The sequence below is a fragment of the Oncorhynchus gorbuscha genome, linkage group LG20, assembly GCF_021184085.1.
Source record: "Oncorhynchus gorbuscha isolate QuinsamMale2020 ecotype Even-year linkage group LG20, OgorEven_v1.0, whole genome shotgun sequence".
NCBI lineage: Eukaryota > Metazoa > Chordata > Actinopteri > Salmoniformes > Salmonidae > Oncorhynchus > Oncorhynchus gorbuscha.
In genome coordinates, this window is record NC_060192.1 from 20,283,929 (window position 1) to 20,305,006 (window position 21,078).

Genomic DNA, 21,078 nt, shown 5'->3' on the forward strand with positions numbered 1-21,078 from the left:
GGGGTTCTTCGGGTTTAAGAGGTCTGATGTTAAGCAAACGAATGTCCTGTGCAAAATGTGTCGAAAGAGAATTGCTACGAAAGGCAGCAGCACAACCAACCCCTTCCATCACCTGCAACTGAAACACGGTGGAATGGGAGGAAAGCGTGAGACTACGCAATGATGATTCCAGTCGCCTGAGTCCCAAAACGTCTGTTAATTAAAAGAGAAGCTACCATAGCCGCATCCTTTTCAGACGTAATCCCTTATGACAAGAAATGTTTGAGGTGGAATGAGAATGGATGCATTGACCTATTACATGGCGAAATATGTGGTTTCAGTCTTGACAGTAGAAAATTCAGGCTTTAAAAAGCTGATAAGTACAGTTGACCACAAATATCAGCTGCCAAGCCGTAGGTATTTAACGGAAGAAGCCCTGCCGCGATTATACACTGCTACCGGCGAAAGAGTCGCAGAGAAGCTGGCTAGTGTTTCTTATTTTTCCACCACAGTCGATCTATGGTCGAGCAGAACCGTCAGAGCCGTACCGAAGTTTGACAGTCCACTACATCAATGAAGACTGGAAATTGCGAAATGTCTGCCTCCCAGACGTCTAACTTCCCCGATGATCATACGGGTGAAGTAATGGCACAGGGTCTCAACGACTCTGGCATCGTGGAAGATGAGCGAAGACTAACAGGTGTACATGACAACTGACAGCAGGTGCAAAAAAACAACAACATTGCGCTTGAACAACTGGAGCGGACTGCAGTGCTTTGGGCACAGGCTTCACCTCGCCATCCGTACGTGTGACGTTGGATAATTAAAGTGCATTCAAAACAGTTATGTTCAGGCCAGCTGTAGGCTAATGTGTTAGTAGTCGTCATTCTGCCAATCCAATAGCAAATAACCACAGGCTGTTTTTAATTATAACAAATGAACTAAATTAATTATATAAATGAAATATTCCAACAGCTAATGGTCAACCATTCCTGAACAATAGAATAGACGTGTGGGTTTGTTAATTTGTTTTGCACAAATAGGCCTTGTATTTTTTTTTATTTTAATGAAGAAAATTCAGTTAAGAATTATGTCTTGGCCTTTTTAAATTTATTTAGAGAAAAACAAGATATCAAGATATATATTGTGAATTGTCCAAACCTCTGAAAAAATGTAGATATTACTTTTAGGCCATATCGCCCTATATCAAGTTAATATTTTCACATCCACATCATTATCCTGTACTACAAAACGTGAACTTGTATGTTAGTGTTACCTTCAAAGCTGTAGCGTGTTCTTTCCAATATGATTCAACCTTTAAATACAAAGTATATACACACTTGAAATGGTATACGATGGAGACAACCCTTAACACATCTAGTGTCGGTGACATTGGGTTTTTTATTGAAACAATTGGGGAAAACAATTGACAGGTGTGATGTGGTGGCTAATGAGTTATAGCAGCAAAGCTTTGGATTCCCGATGAAGAACCACATTGTAAGGCTGCAGACAGAGACAGGCCAACATGCACTGACCAGTGAGGAGAGGAGTGAGACACCTAGAATAGAAGCACTAAGGCCTGGGAAAACAATTGACAGTTGTGGGTACGCCGTCATTGTAAATAATAATTTTTTTCTTAACTGACCTGCCTAGTTAAAGGTTAAATAAATAAAGAAATTAAGGGTGCTCCTGTTGTGACACACCAAATAAAAACAAAACTGGCCTCGTTCAGTCCCTCTCCCCTGCATTCCTTTCCATTATGGCAGAGAACCGCTGCATTCCTTTCCATTATGGCAGAGAACCGCTGCATTCCTTTCCATTATGGCAGAGAACCGCGGCATTCCTTTCCATTATGGCAGAGAACCGCTGCATTCCTTTCCATTATGGCAGAGAACCGCTGCATTGACGAGTAACTTCATACTGAACATGAAGTATTATAGATTAAGGCTATAATGGTTGTATTACATGGGTGGGGTTATGTCTGGCAGTGTGTTTTCCTGCATTACCCCCTGCCTCTGGTTCAGAAGATTGTACACTGAACAAAAATATAAACGCAACATGCAACAATTTCAAAGATTTTACTGAGTTACAGTTCATATAAGGAATGTCAATTGAAATAAATTCATTAGGCCCTAATCTATGGATTTCTGGGCAGGGGTGCAGCCATGGGTGGGCATAGCTCCACACACTTGGGAGCCAGGCCCAGCCAATCAGAATGAGTTTTTCCCCACAAAAGGGCCTTATTACAGACTGAAATACTCCTCAGCTTTTTGTGCGAATGCAACATTTCTGGTATCTTTTATTCCATTCTCATGAAACATGGAACCAACACTTTACATGCTGCATTTATATTTTTGTTCAGTGTAATATGCTAAGTTCTTCATGTTGAAATTGTGAGATTCTGAATAGCGAGAAACAGTCTGTTGACATCGTAGAAATACATTTATAGCATATCTCACACATAAAATATATTTAAATATCCATGCAGATTCACTTATCCCTTAAGCCTTCGGTTCTATTTAAGCCCTTATTATTGGTCACTTACATGCTTATTTGCATATGTATAAAAGCTAATAAAGTATTATCAGGAGAGATTAATATAGTGTACCAGTGCTCTGTGTCAGCTCAACAGGTGTATGAAAGCCTGTTCTACTCTCTCGATATATCTTTTTTTATTTGTTACAAAAAGCCTCCTTCTCCCACTGGCAGTCAGAGGTAAGGACGTTGGCAGGGCATAAAGGGTTCAACCATTGAAAGTCTCATGACAGGAGCTGCTCAGTGTGTGTGTTGTAGAGCCAGGCAGCAGGGTTAAAGGCGAGGGTTCAGAGCTCCAGCTCAGCCATGGCACGCTCCAGGGGGTCGCTGGTCCAGTACTCATGGTCCCAGCCCAGGAACCAGCCGGTGAACGTGGGCGGCTCGAACCCTTGCTTGATCTTCACGATGGGCGTCCTGCGGTCACGGTTGGCAGGGTCTGACTCAATGTAACGCACAGCTAGGGAAGGAGGGGATTAAATGATGGTTCTATAGAGGGCAGTTTTCCCAGTGGTAAACTTCTCAATCAAATGATTTTGGTCATGACATGAGTAATGCACTCAGAAGGCAGCATGCCATGTACATTCTCTATGGAAAACAGTCTAGATGATAATGAATGAATAATTAAATTCAGCAATAGTTTTCCATATTCACTTACCGGAGGCCATAGCCTCAGTCTTCTCCTCTTCATGGGCTTCATTCCCGATCCAGACAAACACCTAGAAGAGGATATTCAACCTACATTAGACTACGTACAGCAATTCAAATCAATTTCATTGGTTGTGTACATATATTTTGCAGATGTTGTCACGGATGTAGCGAAATGCTTATGTTCCTAGCTCCAACAGTAACACCTAACAATACTGTGGCGTACCGCGGACAAGCCACCAGGGGGAGACTCATCGAGGCCTGGTGACAAGAGAGTCTACATCACGCAGCGGTGGCTCCCTCTGCTGGATGTGCCAGATCTCGACGGGTCCTCCGGCCAAGACTAATTGGGGCTGATTGAGGCTGGTGAGTAACCAAGGGGCTGATTGCTCACCAGCCATACGGGGCCCATAAAGCTAGATGTGAGGGTTGGAGGTAGTAAGAGGTTGCTACTGGATAGAGATGCTCACGGTCTTCTAGAACCAAGGGGCTCGGTGTTCTACACCAGAGTAGACAGCATTCCCCAGAGCCCAGACGGTGGTAACCCGGAAGAGGTCTCCTGGAGGAGACTGGCGTCTTTTCTTTTCCTTTATTGTTTAAAATACATCAGTTTCAAGGGTGTTTATCACATTTATGTCAGTGTCTGATCTGTGTAAAAGTCTTGATCAAACCCCTTGGCCTGCCACAAGTGTTGGAGAATGCGGGCAAGTCTGACAACGTGGTCAGACCAGGGTTGACGTTTACGCAGTATCGGCATGGACGAGTTGATAGCTCAGTTAGTTCGGGCCCAACAAGAGCAACAGTACAGTCAGGAACGAACGCTGGAAGAACCGGGTCTACAGAAGCCCGCTTGAGGAAGTCAGGAAGCTGCGAGGAGAAACGCAGACCGAATTGCATCCCAATCAGTCCGTTTTTAATCAAGCTAATGGAAGATGACGACATCGAGACCTACCTCTGCACGTTTGAATGGGCAGCACTTCGGGAAAGATGGCCCAAGGCAAAGTGGGTGAGTCTGCTGGCACCGCTCCTGTCTGGAGACGCCCATAAGACATATTATGACCTCGACATCGAACAGGAGGCTAACTACGGTTAGCGAAGGAGGTATTCAGCCGCTACGTGTACAACCTCCCCGTTATCAACAAAGTGGTCATGGATCACTTCTTACTGGCGTTATCTCATGACATGAAGAGGGCGACAAGCCTATGCGCAACCCAGACCTTGGAGGACCTGTTGGGAGCCGTGGAGACGCACCAGAATACTGAGGCCCTGCTGAACAGGATGCAGGCTAGGACGGATGGATGACCCCACCACCGTACTCCCCAGTCTGACAGTCATCCGGGCTAAAAGACTGCAGACCCGCGGAGAGACAGACGGGGGGGGGGAGTCGACCCGCCGCCGACGACTCCAGGTGGATGAAGACCAAAGGAGGTGTTTTGAGGGTGGCTCCTGGGAACACCTCTCATGGAATTGCCCGGGTCAAGAAGAGTCAATGTTATCAGCGGGCCCTCGAGACGGAAGTTTACATACACCATAGCCAAATACATTTAAACTCAGTTTTTCACAATTCCTGACATTTAAACCTGGTAAAAATTATATTTCTTGGGTCACTTAGGATCACCAGTCAGGTTACTAGGCTTCCTTGATCTCACATGGTTTTTCAGTTCTGCCCACAAATTTTCTATGGGATTGAGGTCAGGGCTTTGTGATGGCCACTCCAATACCTTGACTTTGTTGTCCTTGAACCCTCAGTCCAGCCTCTCTCAGCCTATTGCGGACAGCCTGAGCACTGATGGAGGGATTGTGGGTTCCTGGTGTAACTCGGGCAGTTGTTGCCATCCTGTACCTGTCCTGCAGGTATGATGTTCAGATGTACCGATCCTGTGCAGGTGTTGTTACACGTGGTCTGCCACTGCAAGGACGATCAGCAGTCCATCCTGTCTCCCTGTAGCGCTGTCTTAGGCGTCTCAAAGTATGGACATCGCAATTTATTGCCCTGGCAACATCTGCAGTCCTCATGCCTCCTTGCAGCATGCCTAAGGCACGTTCATAGGGGCCCTGGGCATATAAGGCTGTAACGTAACAAAATGTGGAAAAAGAGAAGGGGTCTGAATACTTTCCGAAAGCACTTGATCCAAGAAGGCGTAGTAGTGCAGACGTGTTTGTCATTGTGTACATTTTTCCCGTCTTTTTAAAATATATTTAAATCTTTTTCCATTTTTAAAATTAAATATACCTTCCTCACCCAATGTGATACGGATCTGCTATTTTTAGACCGTATAGCTAGAACCTCCATCACCAGCTATTTAGTTATTGTTAGCCACTGCTAGCGGTCTTTACCTTTAGCTCAGACACAAGCCACTTTTAGCCTGGATAATACCCGCCAGTCTGCACAGCGCGATATCAACCCTGAGCATACCAGACTGCTTTTTTCCACTACATCACCAGATTCCTACCGTAAGCTCTGGACCATTACTCCAGATCATCGCAGCTAGCTAGCTGCTACTGAGTGGCCCAGCCCCGAAGCTCGCCTTGAGCCAGGCCCATCTCCCAGCCTGCTCAGTGGACCCTATGATCACTCGGCTACGCAGCTGATGCCTCCCGGACTCTTTACTAACACGACTGCCTGGTTGTTCTTTAAAATTAATTTCCTTACCATCTTACATAAACATGCCCATTTCAAAAGAAATGTAGAACTAAGAACAGATACAGATACAGCCCTTGGTTCACTCCAGACCTGACTGCCCTCGACCAGCACAAAAACATCCTGTGGCCTACTGCATTAGCATCGAATAGTCCCCGCGATATGAAACTTTTCAGGGAAGTCAGGAACCAATACACACAGTCAGTTAGGAAAGCAACGGCTAGCTTTTTCAAACAGAAATATTTATCCTGCAAGTCTAACTCAAAAAAAGTTCTGGGACACTGTAAAGTCCATGGAGAATAAGAGCACCTCCTTCCAGCTGCCCATTGCACTGAGGCTAGGAAACACTGTCACCACCAATAAATCCACGATAATCGAGAATTTCAAGAAGCATTTATCTACGGCTGGCCATGCTTTCCTCCTGGCTACCCCAACCCCGGCCAACAGCACCATAATTTGCAAATAAATTCATAAAAAATAAAAAATCCTACAATGTGATTTTCTAGAATATTTTTTCTCATTTTGTCTGTCATAGTTGAAGTGTACCTATGATGAAAATTACAGGCCTTTCTCATCATTTTAAGTGGGAGAACTTGCACAATTGGTGGCTGACTAAATACTTTTTTGCCCCACTGTATGTGGACAACTACAAATACCTAGGTGTCTGGCTAGACTGTAAACTCTCCTTCCAGACTCATATTAAGCATCCCCAATCCAAAATTAAATCTACAATTGGCTTCGTATTTCGCAACAAAGCCTCCTTCACTCATGCTAACAAAATACCCTCGTAAAACTGACTATCCTACCGATCCTCAACTTCGGCGATGTCATTTACAAAATAGCCTCCAACACTCTACTCAGCAAACTGGATTCAGTCTATCACAGTGCCATCCGTTTTGTCATCAAAGCCCCATATACCACCCACCACTGCGACCTGTATGCTCTCATCGGCTCGCCCTCGCTACATATTCGTCGCCAGACCCAATGGCTCCAGGTCATCTATAATGATTTAGGTAAAGCTCCGCCTTATCTCAGCTCTCTGGTCACCATAACAACGCCCACCCGTAGCACACGCTCCAGGTATATCTCACTGGTCATCCCCAAAGCCAACACCTCCTTTGGCTGCTTTTCCTTCCAGTTCTCTGCTGCCAATGACTGGAACGAATTGCAAAAATTGCTTAAGTTGGAGACTTATATCTCCCTCACTAACTTTAAGTATCAGCTATCTGAGCAGCTTACCAATCGCTGCAGCTGTACACAACCCATCTGTAAATAGTCCATCCAACTACCTACCTCATCTCCATATTGTTTTTAATTTACTTATTTTTGCTCTTTTGCACACTACTTGCACGTCATCATCTGCTCATCTATAACTCCAATGTTAATTTGCTAAATTGTAATTACTTCGCTACTATGGCCTATTTATTGCCTTACCTCCTTACTCCATTTGTACACACTGTAAATAGATGTTTCTATTGTTATTGATTGTACGTTTGTTTATCCCATGTGTAACTCTGTGTTATTTTTTTGTCGCACTGCTTTGCTTTATCTTGGCCAGGTCGCAGTTGTACATGAGAATATGTTCTCAACTTGCCTACCTGGTTAAATAAAGGTGACATAAAATAAAAACACATGCATGTATATGATGATATGTATAGAAAAGATGGACACTATATGAATAGAAAAGGTGTGTAGAGCAGTAGTTATATAGGACGAACCTTGACTAGAATACAGTATATACACATGAAGTGGGTAAAACAGTATGAGAACATTATTAAAGTGACGTTAAAATGAATCTGTTATCCACTGTGTTACTGTTAATACATCTCCACACTTAATCATATACACATCTTAGAAAATGCCACATGCTAATGTAACTACCTGATCCCATGTGTCCATGAGCATGACATCATCGGTAGCCAGATCCTCTTGGGTCATCTCCCCAGGTACCTCCTCAATCTGGGTGGAGGAAACCAGGAGCATTAGAAAGACCAGGTTAATTAACCACGAACGGCTGAAAGTAATCATATGGGACTCACAATGAAGTTTCCGGTCTTGTTGGAGCAGGCAAAGAGCCTGGGTGGATGGGCGTCCATCTTGTCCTTGCTTCTCAGTCTGGAGGAGGTGCGGTATGCTGCCTTCCCTCCCAGAGCCTCCCAGAAGTCATCTGCACAGACACACAGCAGGCAGTTGGTTAGGGCATGCTACAGCCAGCCACAGAGCAAAGAAAAAGCCTATGTTCATTGCCACAATGTACAGTACATACCAGTCTCTCCACCCTCAGACAGTTCTGAGGAGGACACCCCCAGAATGTCACAGAGCTGCTGGGTGCCATTTTTCTCAGTGTCACTGGCCCCCTGGCCCACCCACATGAACGAGGCTGCTGGGGTCACCAGGAGGAAGGTGTCGTTGGAGTTGAGGTTGGAGGACACAGCATCAACCTAGATGTGGATGGATGAAACATGGTGTGTGGAAAATGACCACGAGTGTCATGTATTTAAATATAGTGCAGTTGAGTAGCTAATTTCAGAAAAACAGGGCACTATCGCCATGTTACTCACCTCCACTGCTCTTGTGCACCCTGCAGAGTTGGAGCGCACCTGGAAGAGTCGTGTTTCTGCAGGAGCGGACTGACCCCCGTCTCTGGACGTACCTCCCTTGTACACCACCATGGGCTGCCCCCTGAACAGGCTCATGAGGTGAGCTGGCTCCTTGCCCTGGACTACTCTCACCTGGACCACAAAGCAAACTACTTAACAAACATCTATACCGTTGTGATGTACAGCAGTTGGACACATTGTTAATCATGGCGATTCATGCTGGATAATTTTACAAAAATAATTGTCTGTGCAATAAGAAATTCTGAGACCAAATGCAGAGAAAATCAGGACGCAATGGATCTTTGGAAGAATATAATTGTAGCCTTGCATACGTCTACAATAATACCCCACAGGGTGGCATCAGTGAGCCCTGAACAACAACAGGGTAGGAAAACTCTGACAGAGTTATGTGTTCCATGGCACTCCCTACCCTAATCTCCCAGCATGCTGTGCGCCTGTCTGTATGTCTAGCTGTCTGACAGCAGGGCGTCCTGTTTGCTGGATGCAGCCAGCTTGCCTCGTCATCCCCCAGCACAATGGGGGCCTTCTCTCCCCCTTCCCAGGCCGATGGACTGTGTGGCTATCTCACTGTTCAGTCACTCAAGAGTGTGTTTATTCTCCTCTCAACACCATTCCTGAAAGTTTGGGACCTGCGTGGGCCTGCACAAAGCCTAGTTTCAGATTTTCTCTCCCAAAATTGGAGACTGCTGGACGGAGGGTTAGAGAGCTTAGGGGCATATTGAGTGAAATAAGGAGCCTCTGTACTGAAAACTTGTGAGGCAAGGTTCCATGTTTATTGTGCTGACTTATTTCCATGCATTAAGTTAGTCTAAATGCTGTTTATTTTGCGTGACTATGAATTATACTGTTACAAATGTATGGGAGATGACCTGCGTCATCAGCGTTTCGACTTCATGGACAGTTGCTTGGAACATTAACAGGTTTGTGATGGAAGTTTTCACCCTGGTGGGCTTCTACACAAACTTAGGATCACTGTTAGTCATGCATTGAAAACACATCAATAACATAACTACGCAGTGCACGGCAAACATTTTCACACTGTATATAGACAGGAGGGTGAGACACTGACAGGCATAGACAGACACACACAGACAGACACACAGCAAGAGATGGTCACAGACATTCCCAGAGCATCAAACCTTATACAGAGCCAAGGCATGATCTAGAATCACTGTTGGCCTCTAGATAACCTATGCAATGGTCCTTGCTTGAGTAGAACTAAGTTCTTAAGGACAAGCAAGAGAGCTCTTTCCCCCCACTGCAGGCCAGAAAATAGGCTGGTCTGGGAACAGTAGTATGTGTCAGAGTGGTCGTGAGTGGCGCAGCGGTCTAAGGCACTGCTTCGCAGTGCTAGAGGCATCACTTCAGTCCTGGGTTTGATAGTGATTCCACAATTGGCCCAGCGCCGTCAGGATTAGGGGAGGGTTTGGCCGGGGTAGGCCATCATTGTAAATAAGAATTTGTCCCTAACTGACTTGCCTATTTAAATAGATAATGCAACAGAATCAGGGAGGGCAAAGGGAACTCCCTCATAAACATGGCTTTGGAATGTCCTGTTTGATTTCTCTGTAAACACATTGAGCCATGTCAGTTAAATACACAGATTCTAAGTCCCCCATGCCTGGGCTATGTACTGAGTCATGCAGCCCTGGCAGAGGAGTACCTGGGTGGTAATAGGAGCCCCAGCAACCTGGGGGGAAAAAAAGAGTCAGGAAATGACAGGAAGCAATGAGAGGAGGAAAAGGGAGATTGAGCAGACACACTGGTAAGGAAGGAGGTTACTGGGCTGAATACAGATGAGGCCAAGAGGAAAGTATAGAAAAAAACAATATGCGATGGGAAAAGAAAGCCACTTCTTCCATACACAAACCCACTCACAAACACCCACTCATTACCTGCACAGGCCCACCACCAAGCTCATCGTCCAACTGGGCACCCAAGATGGCTGAAGCACCAATTTCGTCCTGGGAAGAATCACTTCCCTGCCTGAGAAAGACTCCAGTTAGCATGCAAAATATCTCCCATGATAGTTTCTACTGTTTATTTTCCATCATTTTAATTCTACTTTAATGTCTATCTTACCACATGTAGATAATGTGCCCTTGGCGTCCTCCATGGTGATAGTTGTAGAGGATGATGTAACTGTCTCCCCCATAGAATTGTCCGTGTGTGGAGGGGTCCACTTCCACCTTGTCCGATCCCTCAATACGCCAGATCTGTACATGAACATACACATGATGTGACCCCTAGTTGTGGCAGGCTACTGAAACAAAGCTGTATATGTAAATACATTATGTATCATGCATAATCATGTCCCTCTCATTTGATTGCGATCTGTTTTACTATTTAATATCCTTCCTGTTTTGACTGCATCTGGCCGAAACCCACACATGACTGCCTCACAAAATGCAATTACTGTATAATAGACCTACTATGTAAAGTTGATAGTTACTAATAGCAATACATAGTTACTCTAAGAAAGATTGATGGGAAGACTTTCTGTCTACACATGCTCCAGCCCCTCCTCTCGTCCACTCACCTGCTTCTCTCCGTTGCCCCCGTCCACCATGCCGTGCTGGGCAGCCATGGCAGGGGAGTCGTGGAGCGTGGCGGCATCGAAGGACACCTTCGCTATCTTGGCAATGCTGTTGGAGACATAGGCCACGCCCAGGCCCTCTGTCTGGTCCTTGTCACGCCAGTTCTTGAAGAACTGCTTGAAGAGCGGCGTCTCTCCCATCTCCGGCAGGATCTGCACCTGGGTGTGTTTGGGGTAGCCCATCTTCTTGATGAACTCATCTGCTGCTTTCATAGCTGCCTTACGCTCCTCCAGGTTGGCTTCTTTGCCTGGGTGAGAGTGTGCGGGAGGGAAGAGAATTACAAAAAAATAGGTTTCATTAATTAAACCACTTAGAAACTCTAATGACTGAAAATCAACATCTACGTATAACTGTCAGCATGGTTGATAACAGAGGACCATTATCTTTTAAAAGAAGAACCCCCTTCTAGTTGCATCATATTATCTCGGAGGGAGTTCATGTGACACTGTTCAATGTCTCATTCTTTAAATGTGGTCTGTAATGCTACACTTTAAGTGTTACCAAATGGACATGAAAGCAACCATATCGTGCCAAAACAAGTCTAGCTATTGTGCTTTAATTGACTTGCTGAATCAGCTGATGATAATATTTGATATTGGGTGATCCCAACAGACCTTTCCAGACGAAGATCTTGCCATCAGAGCCATGATCCAGGATGAAGCAGTCGCTGGACTCCAGTGCACTCTGGGAGAATGGGTTCTCTGCTGCCACCATGGACATGGCCATGTCTCCACTGCCATTGGACACCTGGGGGAGAGGAGGAGAGACAGAAGAAGAGTTGTAGAGGAGAGATCAGAGATGTGTTTTTCTCTTGATAGCCACAGGTGAATGTGAAAAGTCCTCATAATGCAACTAGACCAGTTGGATGTTCGTTTCAGTGGTTTGTTCACTGTTCTCCAACCTTGTACAGTTTGGCCATTTTCCTGTTTGAGGCATCTGCTTTGATGTCATCAGAGGATCCTTCAGGCAGGTCTGATTTATCTCCCAGAACCTGAAGACACACAGAGAAAATCCCTTTTAGATATACTTCAGAAATTAAAACAATAATTTTACCACAGCTGGAGTTCATTCAAACATCCATTATACATCATAATGGACATCAACAAATCACAGACATAGAGTTAAAGAGAGTAGGAAGAGCCTCCTGTTCTTTAGTAGTTTATGATCTCACCTCTATCATCTTGTCTCTCTCCGCCCCCTCGTCACACACGTACACGCGGGCTCGCCCACTGCGCTCGTTGTCACGGATACCCTTGGCAACCTGGGTGGCCTTCAGCTTCTCAAAGCGGTTGCTCTGGGAGCCACACCACTGGTAGATCTCCTGTGGGAGGAGACAGGGATACACAACACAAAGAGGAATAAGCTAAGGAGCTTTTATTCATTTTATTTGATTATTCTTGTTTTGTTTTATACTCTTTGATGTACGGTGTTCTTGTTTTTTTTTGAAAGGCGCGTAAAATCCCATGTATTATGATTTATTAGGATTATTCTAGAGAATTCTAAGGGTACTTGTACAATCTCTCTATTAAATGTTTATATTTTATTGTAAGCAAGATATAAAACTTACATTGTACATGCTTCTCTGTTTTATCATTTAAATGTGACACCAACGTTTCATGACGCCGTGTCCTATATGAAACTTAAAAGTCCCCCTGTCTCCCTCAGGCTGATGGTAACTCACGCTTCCCAGGTCCAGGATGAAGCAGTCTCCCTGGTTGAAGCTGTCCCAGCTGACAGGCACCTCCGTTGCCCTGACAACACGGCGACCTTTGACCTGCAGCACCCGCTGCATAACCACCTCGTTGGTGACCACATGTTTGAACCCAGATGCCACACCTCCTTTCTAAAACAGTGACAAATGATATGGTACAGTTATTATGCAGGTAGCCTAGTGGTTAGAGTGTTGGGCCAGAAACTGAAAGGTTGCTGGATCGAATCCCTGACAAGGTAAAAATCTTTCGTTCTGCACCTGAACAAGGCAGTTAACCCACTGTTCCTAGGCCGTCATTGTAAGTAAGAATGTGTTCTTAACTGACTTGCCTAGGTGAATAAACGTTAAATTCATTTAAAAAAAACATTTAATGGAATCATTCACATTTCTAGGACACATTTCGCCATACAATTCCAATTTCTATGAATTGTATAGAGGAATACTTTATACTTTATTCCCATTAAAAGGTTGATTAGGTTGGTTACTCCATAACCATTCAGGTATAGACTTCTGCATAGTGCGTAACAATAACCCCGCCTGAAGTATGAATGCAATGAATGCAATATCATGTATCATGGACAGGATTGTAGCAATAATGGCAAAAGAAAATGATCTCAAATAATATCTCACCAAGTACTTCAGTCCAGCCTTGAAGTAACCCAGGAATACTTTGGACTCATGTCCCTGGACCTCACGGTACTGGATGGGTTTACCCCCCAGATAGTCATCCATCTGGACTGTGAAGATGGCTGCTGCTCCACTCTCATCCTGGGTGCAGAAATCGCCTGGAGCAGAGAAACCACGGATGTTTCACACTGAATTACAACATTTTGCTCTCAGGTCTATCAATGGAGGCCCAACCCCCAATGGCTGCTTAGTCTGCTAGATTTCACAGATGTCACCGATTACTATTTCCCTAAAGCAAAACCCAATTGATACATACCGGTACAATGAATGAACCTAGTTTGGGCATCACTCACTTAGTGCATTTCCCATAACATTCTGCTAAGGTTCGATCTAACAGGTTACCTAAAAGTAGGCATGATCAACACAATAAAATGGGCCCGACTCAGCACTCTGCCAGTGTACATCAATCATAGAGATAGAATTAAACTCAATATGGCCGCCGGGCCACCCATCACAGTACATTGACATCAAGAAAAATTCCCGCTCTAGTAATTATATTTCTATGACCTCAATCATATCCACCAGGCTTTGTAATGCAACCCATCCTGCTCCTGGTTCTGTCCTCACCCAGCCAGAAGTGCAGGTCATACTGCAGGTTCCCGGAGCGCTGCTTGATGGTGTTGAGGACCAGGTAGGCATCTCCCGTGTAGAAGCTTCCATACAGGTTCTCTGGCACAGCCACCAGGTCAAACTTCTCAATCCTCCACACCTGCAGGCCCGCCTGCTGGCCAGCCTTCTCAAACTCAGGATGGTACACCATGCTGCCTGCATGGAGAAATCACACACACTGGGTTAGAAGGTATGGATGATGTATAGAAGATCGTTGTTAACCAATTATAGTTAGGATTTGACAGTTACTGCTAAGAGAAATGGGTTATTCTGTGAGGACTCTTTCAAAATCGATCTAGTGAAAAACAATAAATGTCAATCTTTAGTATTTGTGGGTATAGTTTGCAGAGGGGAGCCACTCCCTTTACTCAGAGATGTTGCCATGGATATAAAGTTTCAAGTAGTGAGTTATTAATGTCCAGTTGGTGTAATGACTCATTGGTGCCCTGTGCTCTGGGTGTTTCCTTCTCTCCCTGAACAGGAAGTGCTGTGACTCAGTTTGGAACAGACAGCCCCAGCACTGGTGCCACCACAGGACGAAATAGGAGGCTGGTGGCACCTTAATTGGGGAGGACGGGCTTGTGGTAATGGCTGGAGTGGAATAAGTGCATTGGTATCAAATACATCAAACACATGGTTTGATGCCATTCCATTTGCGTCGTTCCAGACATTATTATGAGCCATCCTCCCCTCAGCAGCCTCCACTGCAGGATGAGTGTGTGTAGAGAAGAGAGGGGAGACTCCCCAGGAGAGACCGAAGATGAACTACAGCACAGTGCACACACACAGCCCAATGAGACTGGTCCACAAATTTCACACTTCATTCATATCAGAAACAAAAAAAGCCAAGAGGAGCTCTATTAAAAGCTTCAAGTGGGTGCCTACGCTCAGTGAGATTACCACCTACTGTACTTGAGGTAATTTTGGCATGTGGCCATTTTTTTAGATTTTAAAGACATTAGCAGTATATCCTGTTGATGCCTAACCGGCAGACAACTCCTTCCTCCTATCCTCTTTGCAGGTCACTATAATGACCATAGAAAAACATTTCCAAAATGTCTGCCAGTTGTCGAGCTGCCAGGCAATCATGCCTCAGTTGGTTCCTGTACAATAGCCCTGCCACACATTGTTTCCATAGCACCCAGACCCGTAAGTTGTTGCCCACTGAGAGGAAAGTGTCAGACATCCTATATTTTTTCATCTTTCGTAAGCAGTGACTAACAAAGATAAGTGGTGACTTCATCCATTTTCTAAAACACAACAGTTAAAAAAGAATACTGAAAATGACTATTATACTGTAGGCCCACATCCACACAGCATAACACACCCTGAATCAATTAGATCCACACTTAACGTTCCAGACAGCTTACACAGGCTGCTCCGTGCACCTAAATAAGGCTGTGTTCTAGAGAGAACACAGCGTTTTCTGCACCGCGGTCAATCTGCGTGCCTGTCGACTCTAGACTCCAACTCATTTATGTAGAAAAAGACTGCGGTTTGAGCAGGCTCCTTCTCAGTTTGTATGACTAACCGTCAGCATCAGAGCAGGCCTTGGCATTCTTCTTGACAGCCCACTTGCCACAACCATGTAAAGAATCCGCTCGTGACCTTGTTTGGGAGAGAGAAGTCGTTGGTTCAAAATTCATGCAACCCTGACCCGAAGAATCTGGGGGGTTCCTTTTTCTTCGGTCTCTTCTCCTCTTTTAAACCTTTGACTTATTTCGCAAACAGCCACACGTTATTTTTATTCTCTCTTTTCTGACATGAAGACCTGGTAATAGAGAGAACAACAGCTGCAGCTCACTGTGTTTCCATGCCTCCATATATCTGCATTGCGGGAAATTCCTCATGGCAAAATGTGTAGAATAGCAGGAAATTAGCCCAGGGATTCTTGAAAGTTGGGACAATCCTTGTTCAGCAGGGAAACTTTGTTTTTATAGTATATATTTTTTTTATTTTGTTGCATTATTTGAGCTTATCATTTACATTAAGGGGAATCTTATGAGGAAAATATTTGTTTTGGGAATTTTCTAAATACTTTGAATATTATTAATTTCCGTGTAGGCACTATACCTGGAAATGCCTTTGTCCGGACCAAAGGATGCCAATTTCAAACTCTCCAAAACATTCTAAAAACCGGAAATAATGGATATTAACTTTAAAATGATTTGATGTAGTTTCTTGCAATAGCCCTCTGTGGCTTTAAACAATATTTCTCTAAAAACTGGGATTGCTAAAAGAATCCGTCAGATTTGTCAAAAATCCTAAATGAATCAGGGATGAGCAGGGTCATCTATAGCATAAGGACCCATTATTCATGTCCTCATTACATGTAGTGCAACAAGACCACTCATGGTCTATAAAGTTCTCTACTTTTGATAGATTTAAACAAACAATATTGGAATCACCATGGTCACAACCATAAACTGTCAATTCCATCTGCCTGATAGATTACAATAGAATATACATTTTGGTTCAAATAGGTTACATTTTGCTGACTCCATCAGATTTATTTCTAACGTCAACTCTGTTAGAGAGCTGAAATATCTGATAGAATGGTTGTTTTTATTGGAGATTTTTAAATGAATCATTTTCCATAAATTAGTGGATTTGGCTATTTCAGCCACACCAGGTGAATCAAATTGTGCACAAAAGGGCCTCCTGAGTGGCGTAATGGTCTAAGGCACTGCATCGTAGTGCTAGAGGCATGACTACAAACCCAGGTTCGATCCCGGACTATATCACAACCCACCGTAATCCGGAGTCGCATAGGGTGGCGCACAATTGGCCCAGCATCATCTGGTTTAGGGGAGGGTTTGGCCAGGGGAGATTTACTTGGCTCACCGCCCTCTAGCGACTCCCTGTGGAGGGCTGGGCGCCTGCAGGCTGACCTCGGTTCATCAGTTGAATGGTGTTTACTCGGACACATTGGTGCGGCTGGCTTTCGGGTTAAGTGGGCGGGTGTTAAGAACCGGGGTTTGGCGGGTCATGTTTCGGAGGACGCATGACTCAACCTTCGCAGCGATGAGATAAGATGAAGGGTTAAATACAAAAATAATAATAATCGAGCACACCGCCATGCAATCTCCATAGACAAACATTGGCAGTAGAATGGCCTTACTGCAGACCTCAGTGACTTTCAATGTGGCACCATCATAGGATGCCACCATCAAGTCAGTTCATCAAATTTCTGCCCTGCTAGAGCTGCCCAGGTTAACTGTATGTGCTGTTATTGCGATGTGGAAACGTCACCAAAGTGGTAGGCCACACAAGCTCACAGAACGGGACCGCCAAGAGCTGAAACACGTAGCGCATAAAAATCATCTGTCCTCGCTTGCAACACTCAATACTGATTTCCAAACTGCCTCTGGAAGCACAAGAACTGTTGTGTACGCCAAGCAGTCGTACACAAGCCTAAGATCACCATGGGCAATACCAAGCATCGGCTGGAGTGGTGTAAATCTCGCCCCCATTGGATTCTGGAGCTGTGGAAACGTGTTCCCTGGAGTGATGAATCATGCTTCACCATTTGGCAGTCTGATGGACAAATCTGGGTTTGGCGTATGCCAGGAGAACGCAATCTGCCCCAATGCGTAGTGCCAACTGTAAAGTTTGGTTGAAGAGGAATAATGGTCTGGGGCTGTTTTGAGTATGTTCTCAACTCAGTCACTGATGGCTAACCCCCTTAAGATTGAATTACTATTGTGCAAAATACAGTATGATTAAAGAATTGAATTATCTATGCCACTGCTAGCTAGGCTATACTAGCAGAGGTTACTATGTGCATGTTATGTTTCAACACAAGCTACACTCACTCACTTCTCTAATGATAATCTGCTCTGTGTTCTGGCCAGAGACCCAGAGGGGGTAGTTCAGTAGACTCCACACCCCACAGGAGGGAGTATAAATAGAACAGGTCATGTGACTGCTGGTCCCAGCCTCATTGGCACATGGGAAAAAGAGACTGTGTTACTCCGTGCAAAATCTCAGGACCTCAGCAAGTCATAACCCCTCCCTCTTCTCCACAACCACGTAAAAGTGAGTCAGTCATTCCAGGATTCTCACCCCCAGAGACTTGCTGCTGGCCTGCATATGGTGCACCCCTCCCCCGTGAACCAGCCCTTTCTTCCTCAGTATCAGATGAACTGAAGAAAAGCTACTGGGTTGGCTGGTGCAAAGCCTTCAAACTGGGAAGGGGGGATGCTGGATTTGATCCACTTCATTGAACTGATAGCTGTTTCTATAAACCAATCGTGTGACTGATTACATTGAACAAATGAGGAGAGAGGATGTTTTAGAATTGTTCTGTTTGGATGTTCCCTCATTTTTGCTCATCGAGCAGATCTTAGAGTTCATGGGTTACGTTTTAAAATCAAATCAATGCATAATGCATTGATAATCTAAAATTCTGTTTGCAAGATACATTTCTCAGCATTTAGTGGAGGATTCAGGAGTGACTCATTTTCTCCACTCAGGCTCCTCCCTCAGGCCTCTCCTTCATATATCCACTCATCCACACACACACACATTCATGCTACACATATTACATACTGGTCTCTCTCTCTCTCTCTCTCTCTCTCTCTCTCTCTCTCTCTCTCTCTCTCTCTCTCTCTCGGATAAAATAATCAACACACACAGATAAACACACACTAATGATTGGTTATTGTTCCAGCGAACAGTGGAATAATGTTTGATAAACTGAGTCACATGGGGATTAGTAGGTGTGCTGAAATCTGTGGTGTCAGACAGCTGGCCTTGGTCTGGGCCCTCTCACAGCTGTGTGTGTAAGATTTAGACACAACAATTCCCCTGCTGACTGAGTGCCAGAGTGCTCTGTCTCACACACGCAAAAACAGTTTTTAGAGTTGTGAGTGTTGCTATGGTGTCTACGAAGTCCATTTAAAGATAGGAGAATGCCCAGCTGTTGATGGGATATGCCCAGTAGGCCTAAACAAATGGGCAATGTGTGGCATTTGATTGACACGCCCTTTCTCAGCCTTTTCAACAATATACATCAACAAGAGGAATATTTTGATATTCCAAAATGAAAATTGACCAGAAATAATGTAAGAAGAAAACCTTTTTAGAATTTGTACATATAAAATGTCTATACAAATGTAAATAATGTTGTAAAAAAATATTTACTTTTTCTTAAAATATAGTTTACTTTACACTACAGGGGCAGCATGATTGTATAGCATACTTAATATAATAATGGTGTTATCAAATATATTGTGCGTGGAAATATAATCCGACCTGAGTTTGACATGCTTTTCTTTTTGTTCTCTTTTCTTGGCAAATGTCATTGCTTTTCCTATGTTTTAATCCACATTTTCTCGTCTCTCTCCATATATAGGGCGGCAGCGTAGCCTAGTGGTTAGAGCGTTGGACTAGTAACCGGAAGGTTGCGAGTTCAAACCCCCGAGCCGAGAAGGTACAAATCTGTCGTTCTGCCCCTGAACAGGCACTGTTCCCAGGCCGTCATTGAAAATAAGAATATGTTCTTAACTGACTTGCCTGGTTAAATAAAGGTAAAATTAAATATGGCATCCTTAGATATGGGTGTGGCAATGCTACATTTAAATAATTGTGTCTATTTGGTCATCCATAACGATGGCTGTTTTACACCATTTACGAACAACAAAGCAACATTGACGAAATAGAGGACCCATAAACAGAAGGGGGGAGAAAATACTCGACCCCCCCCACGTAAAGTTGTTGCAAATAGTGTCCAACCAACGAAACATCCCAGGTACTATAGAACTGACTGCAAATTTCGTTTTCAGAATATATCTCGTAGCCTATAATGATAATCGAAAGAATATAAAGGTCCGGTTCTGGTTAAAACAAAGCTTTAAAAGGATTCTACATTTCTGCATTGATTTGAAGCGTCATTGTAACAAAGGCACCGGAGGGGCGGTCCACAATGTCTACGTAGCCAATAATGATAATAGAAAGAATATAACGGTCCGGTTCTGGTTAAATCAGAGCTTTACATGGCTTATACATTGCTGCAATGACTTGATGTGTCATTGTAACAAAGGCACCGGAGTGGCGCTCCACAATGTCTAACATTAAAAATGGCATTTCTTACCTTATGCTGTCTGATTTAGACGTGTTCTAGGCCGCGGCGGGTATTTTGGTAATGCGGGACAGGAGAGGGTTTAATTCGACAGGACTATGTTGCTTGGCAGGGTGTATTGGTGCGTCTGGTCTGGCCCGGGCAACTCCCCTCTATGTCATTAACAGGGCCTCCCCCACCTACAAATGGAGTAACCTGGCATTTAACCCCGCCTTGTCTGGATGACAACGACAGATGACAACGCAGCATGAAGGTTGACTATTACAGCTGCGTCTTGCAGATTCTCTGTTTTTAACGGATTGTTTGAGAGCACATAATTAAAATGACCCCTCTTTTTCTCAGTGTTATGCATCCAAACGTGGCCATAAAACACTGAAAAACGATTAGCTTATGTTGCAGTTTATTTTGACAACACTTTGATAAAAAATATCAAATATCCCCTTTTGATTTACCTCGGCCTTCATTGTAAATAACAATTAAGAATTTGTTCTTAACTGACTTGCCTAGTTAAATAAAAGCACAATCAAAATAAAATGCCTCTTCACTGTTGGAGAGTCATTATGAAGGCCAGTGAAGTCTGCCTGTTGGAGAGACCATGGCACCATCTGCTGGTAAGGCTAAAGTAGACTCAGAAAACTAAAGTTTCTGACTACAGTCGTGGCCAGAAGTTTTGAGAATAACACAAATATTAATTTTCTCAAAGTCTGTTGCCTCAGTTTGTATGATGGTAATTTGCATATACTCCAGAATGTTATGAAGAGTGATCAGATGAATTGCAAAGTCCATCTTTGCCATGCAAATTAACTGAATACCCCAAAAACATTTCCACTGCATTTCAGCCTTGCCACAAAAGGACCAGCTGACATCTTGTCAGTGATTCTCTCATTAACACAGGTGTGTGTTGACGAGGACAAAGCTAGAGATCACTCTGTCATGTTGATTGAGTTTGAATAACAGACTGGAAGCTTCAA

General features: G+C 44.1%; 1 protein-coding gene across 2 annotated transcripts; it reads right to left on the reverse strand.

Moving 5' to 3' along the window:
• Positions 1–1,360: 1,360 nt before the first annotated feature.
• LOC124007499 (gelsolin-like) lies at positions 1,361–20,277 on the reverse strand. Of its 2 annotated transcripts, XM_046318125.1 has the most exons (17): positions 20,120–20,277; positions 13,984–14,181; positions 13,360–13,514; positions 12,700–12,861; positions 12,190–12,339; positions 11,920–12,009; positions 11,633–11,765; positions 10,961–11,265; positions 10,504–10,637; positions 10,317–10,407; positions 10,085–10,111; positions 8,362–8,532; positions 8,067–8,241; positions 7,840–7,967; positions 7,682–7,759; positions 3,170–3,230; positions 1,361–2,971 (listed from the first exon to the last, which is right to left on the reverse strand). In XM_046318125.1, the coding sequence occupies exons 2-17, from the start codon at positions 14,174–14,176 to the stop codon at positions 2,802–2,804; spliced, it is 2,223 nt and encodes a 740-aa protein (XP_046174081.1). In that variant the 5' UTR covers positions 14,177–14,181; positions 20,120–20,277; the 3' UTR covers positions 1,361–2,801. The 2 variants fall into 2 exon arrangements, with proteins under 2 accessions (XP_046174081.1, XP_046174082.1); XM_046318126.1 differs by lacking the exon at positions 10,085–10,111.
• Positions 20,278–21,078: the final 801 nt, after the last annotated feature.

Bases quoted from the DNA above. Each gene is read 5' to 3' on its own strand.
- LOC124007499 (XM_046318125.1), bottom strand. From the start codon at position 14,176: ATGGTGTACCATCCTGAGTTTGAGAAGGCTGGCCAGCAGGCGGGCCTG. The intron at 12,340-12,699 runs GTGAGTTACCAT...CTCCTCCCACAG, and splicing joins TCATCCTGGACCTGGGAAGC to GAGATCTACCAGTGGTGTGG. The intron at 10,112-10,316 runs GTAATGAGTGGG...TTTTCCCCCCAG, and splicing joins TTGGTGGTGGGCCTGTGCAG to GTTGCTGGGGCTCCTATTAC.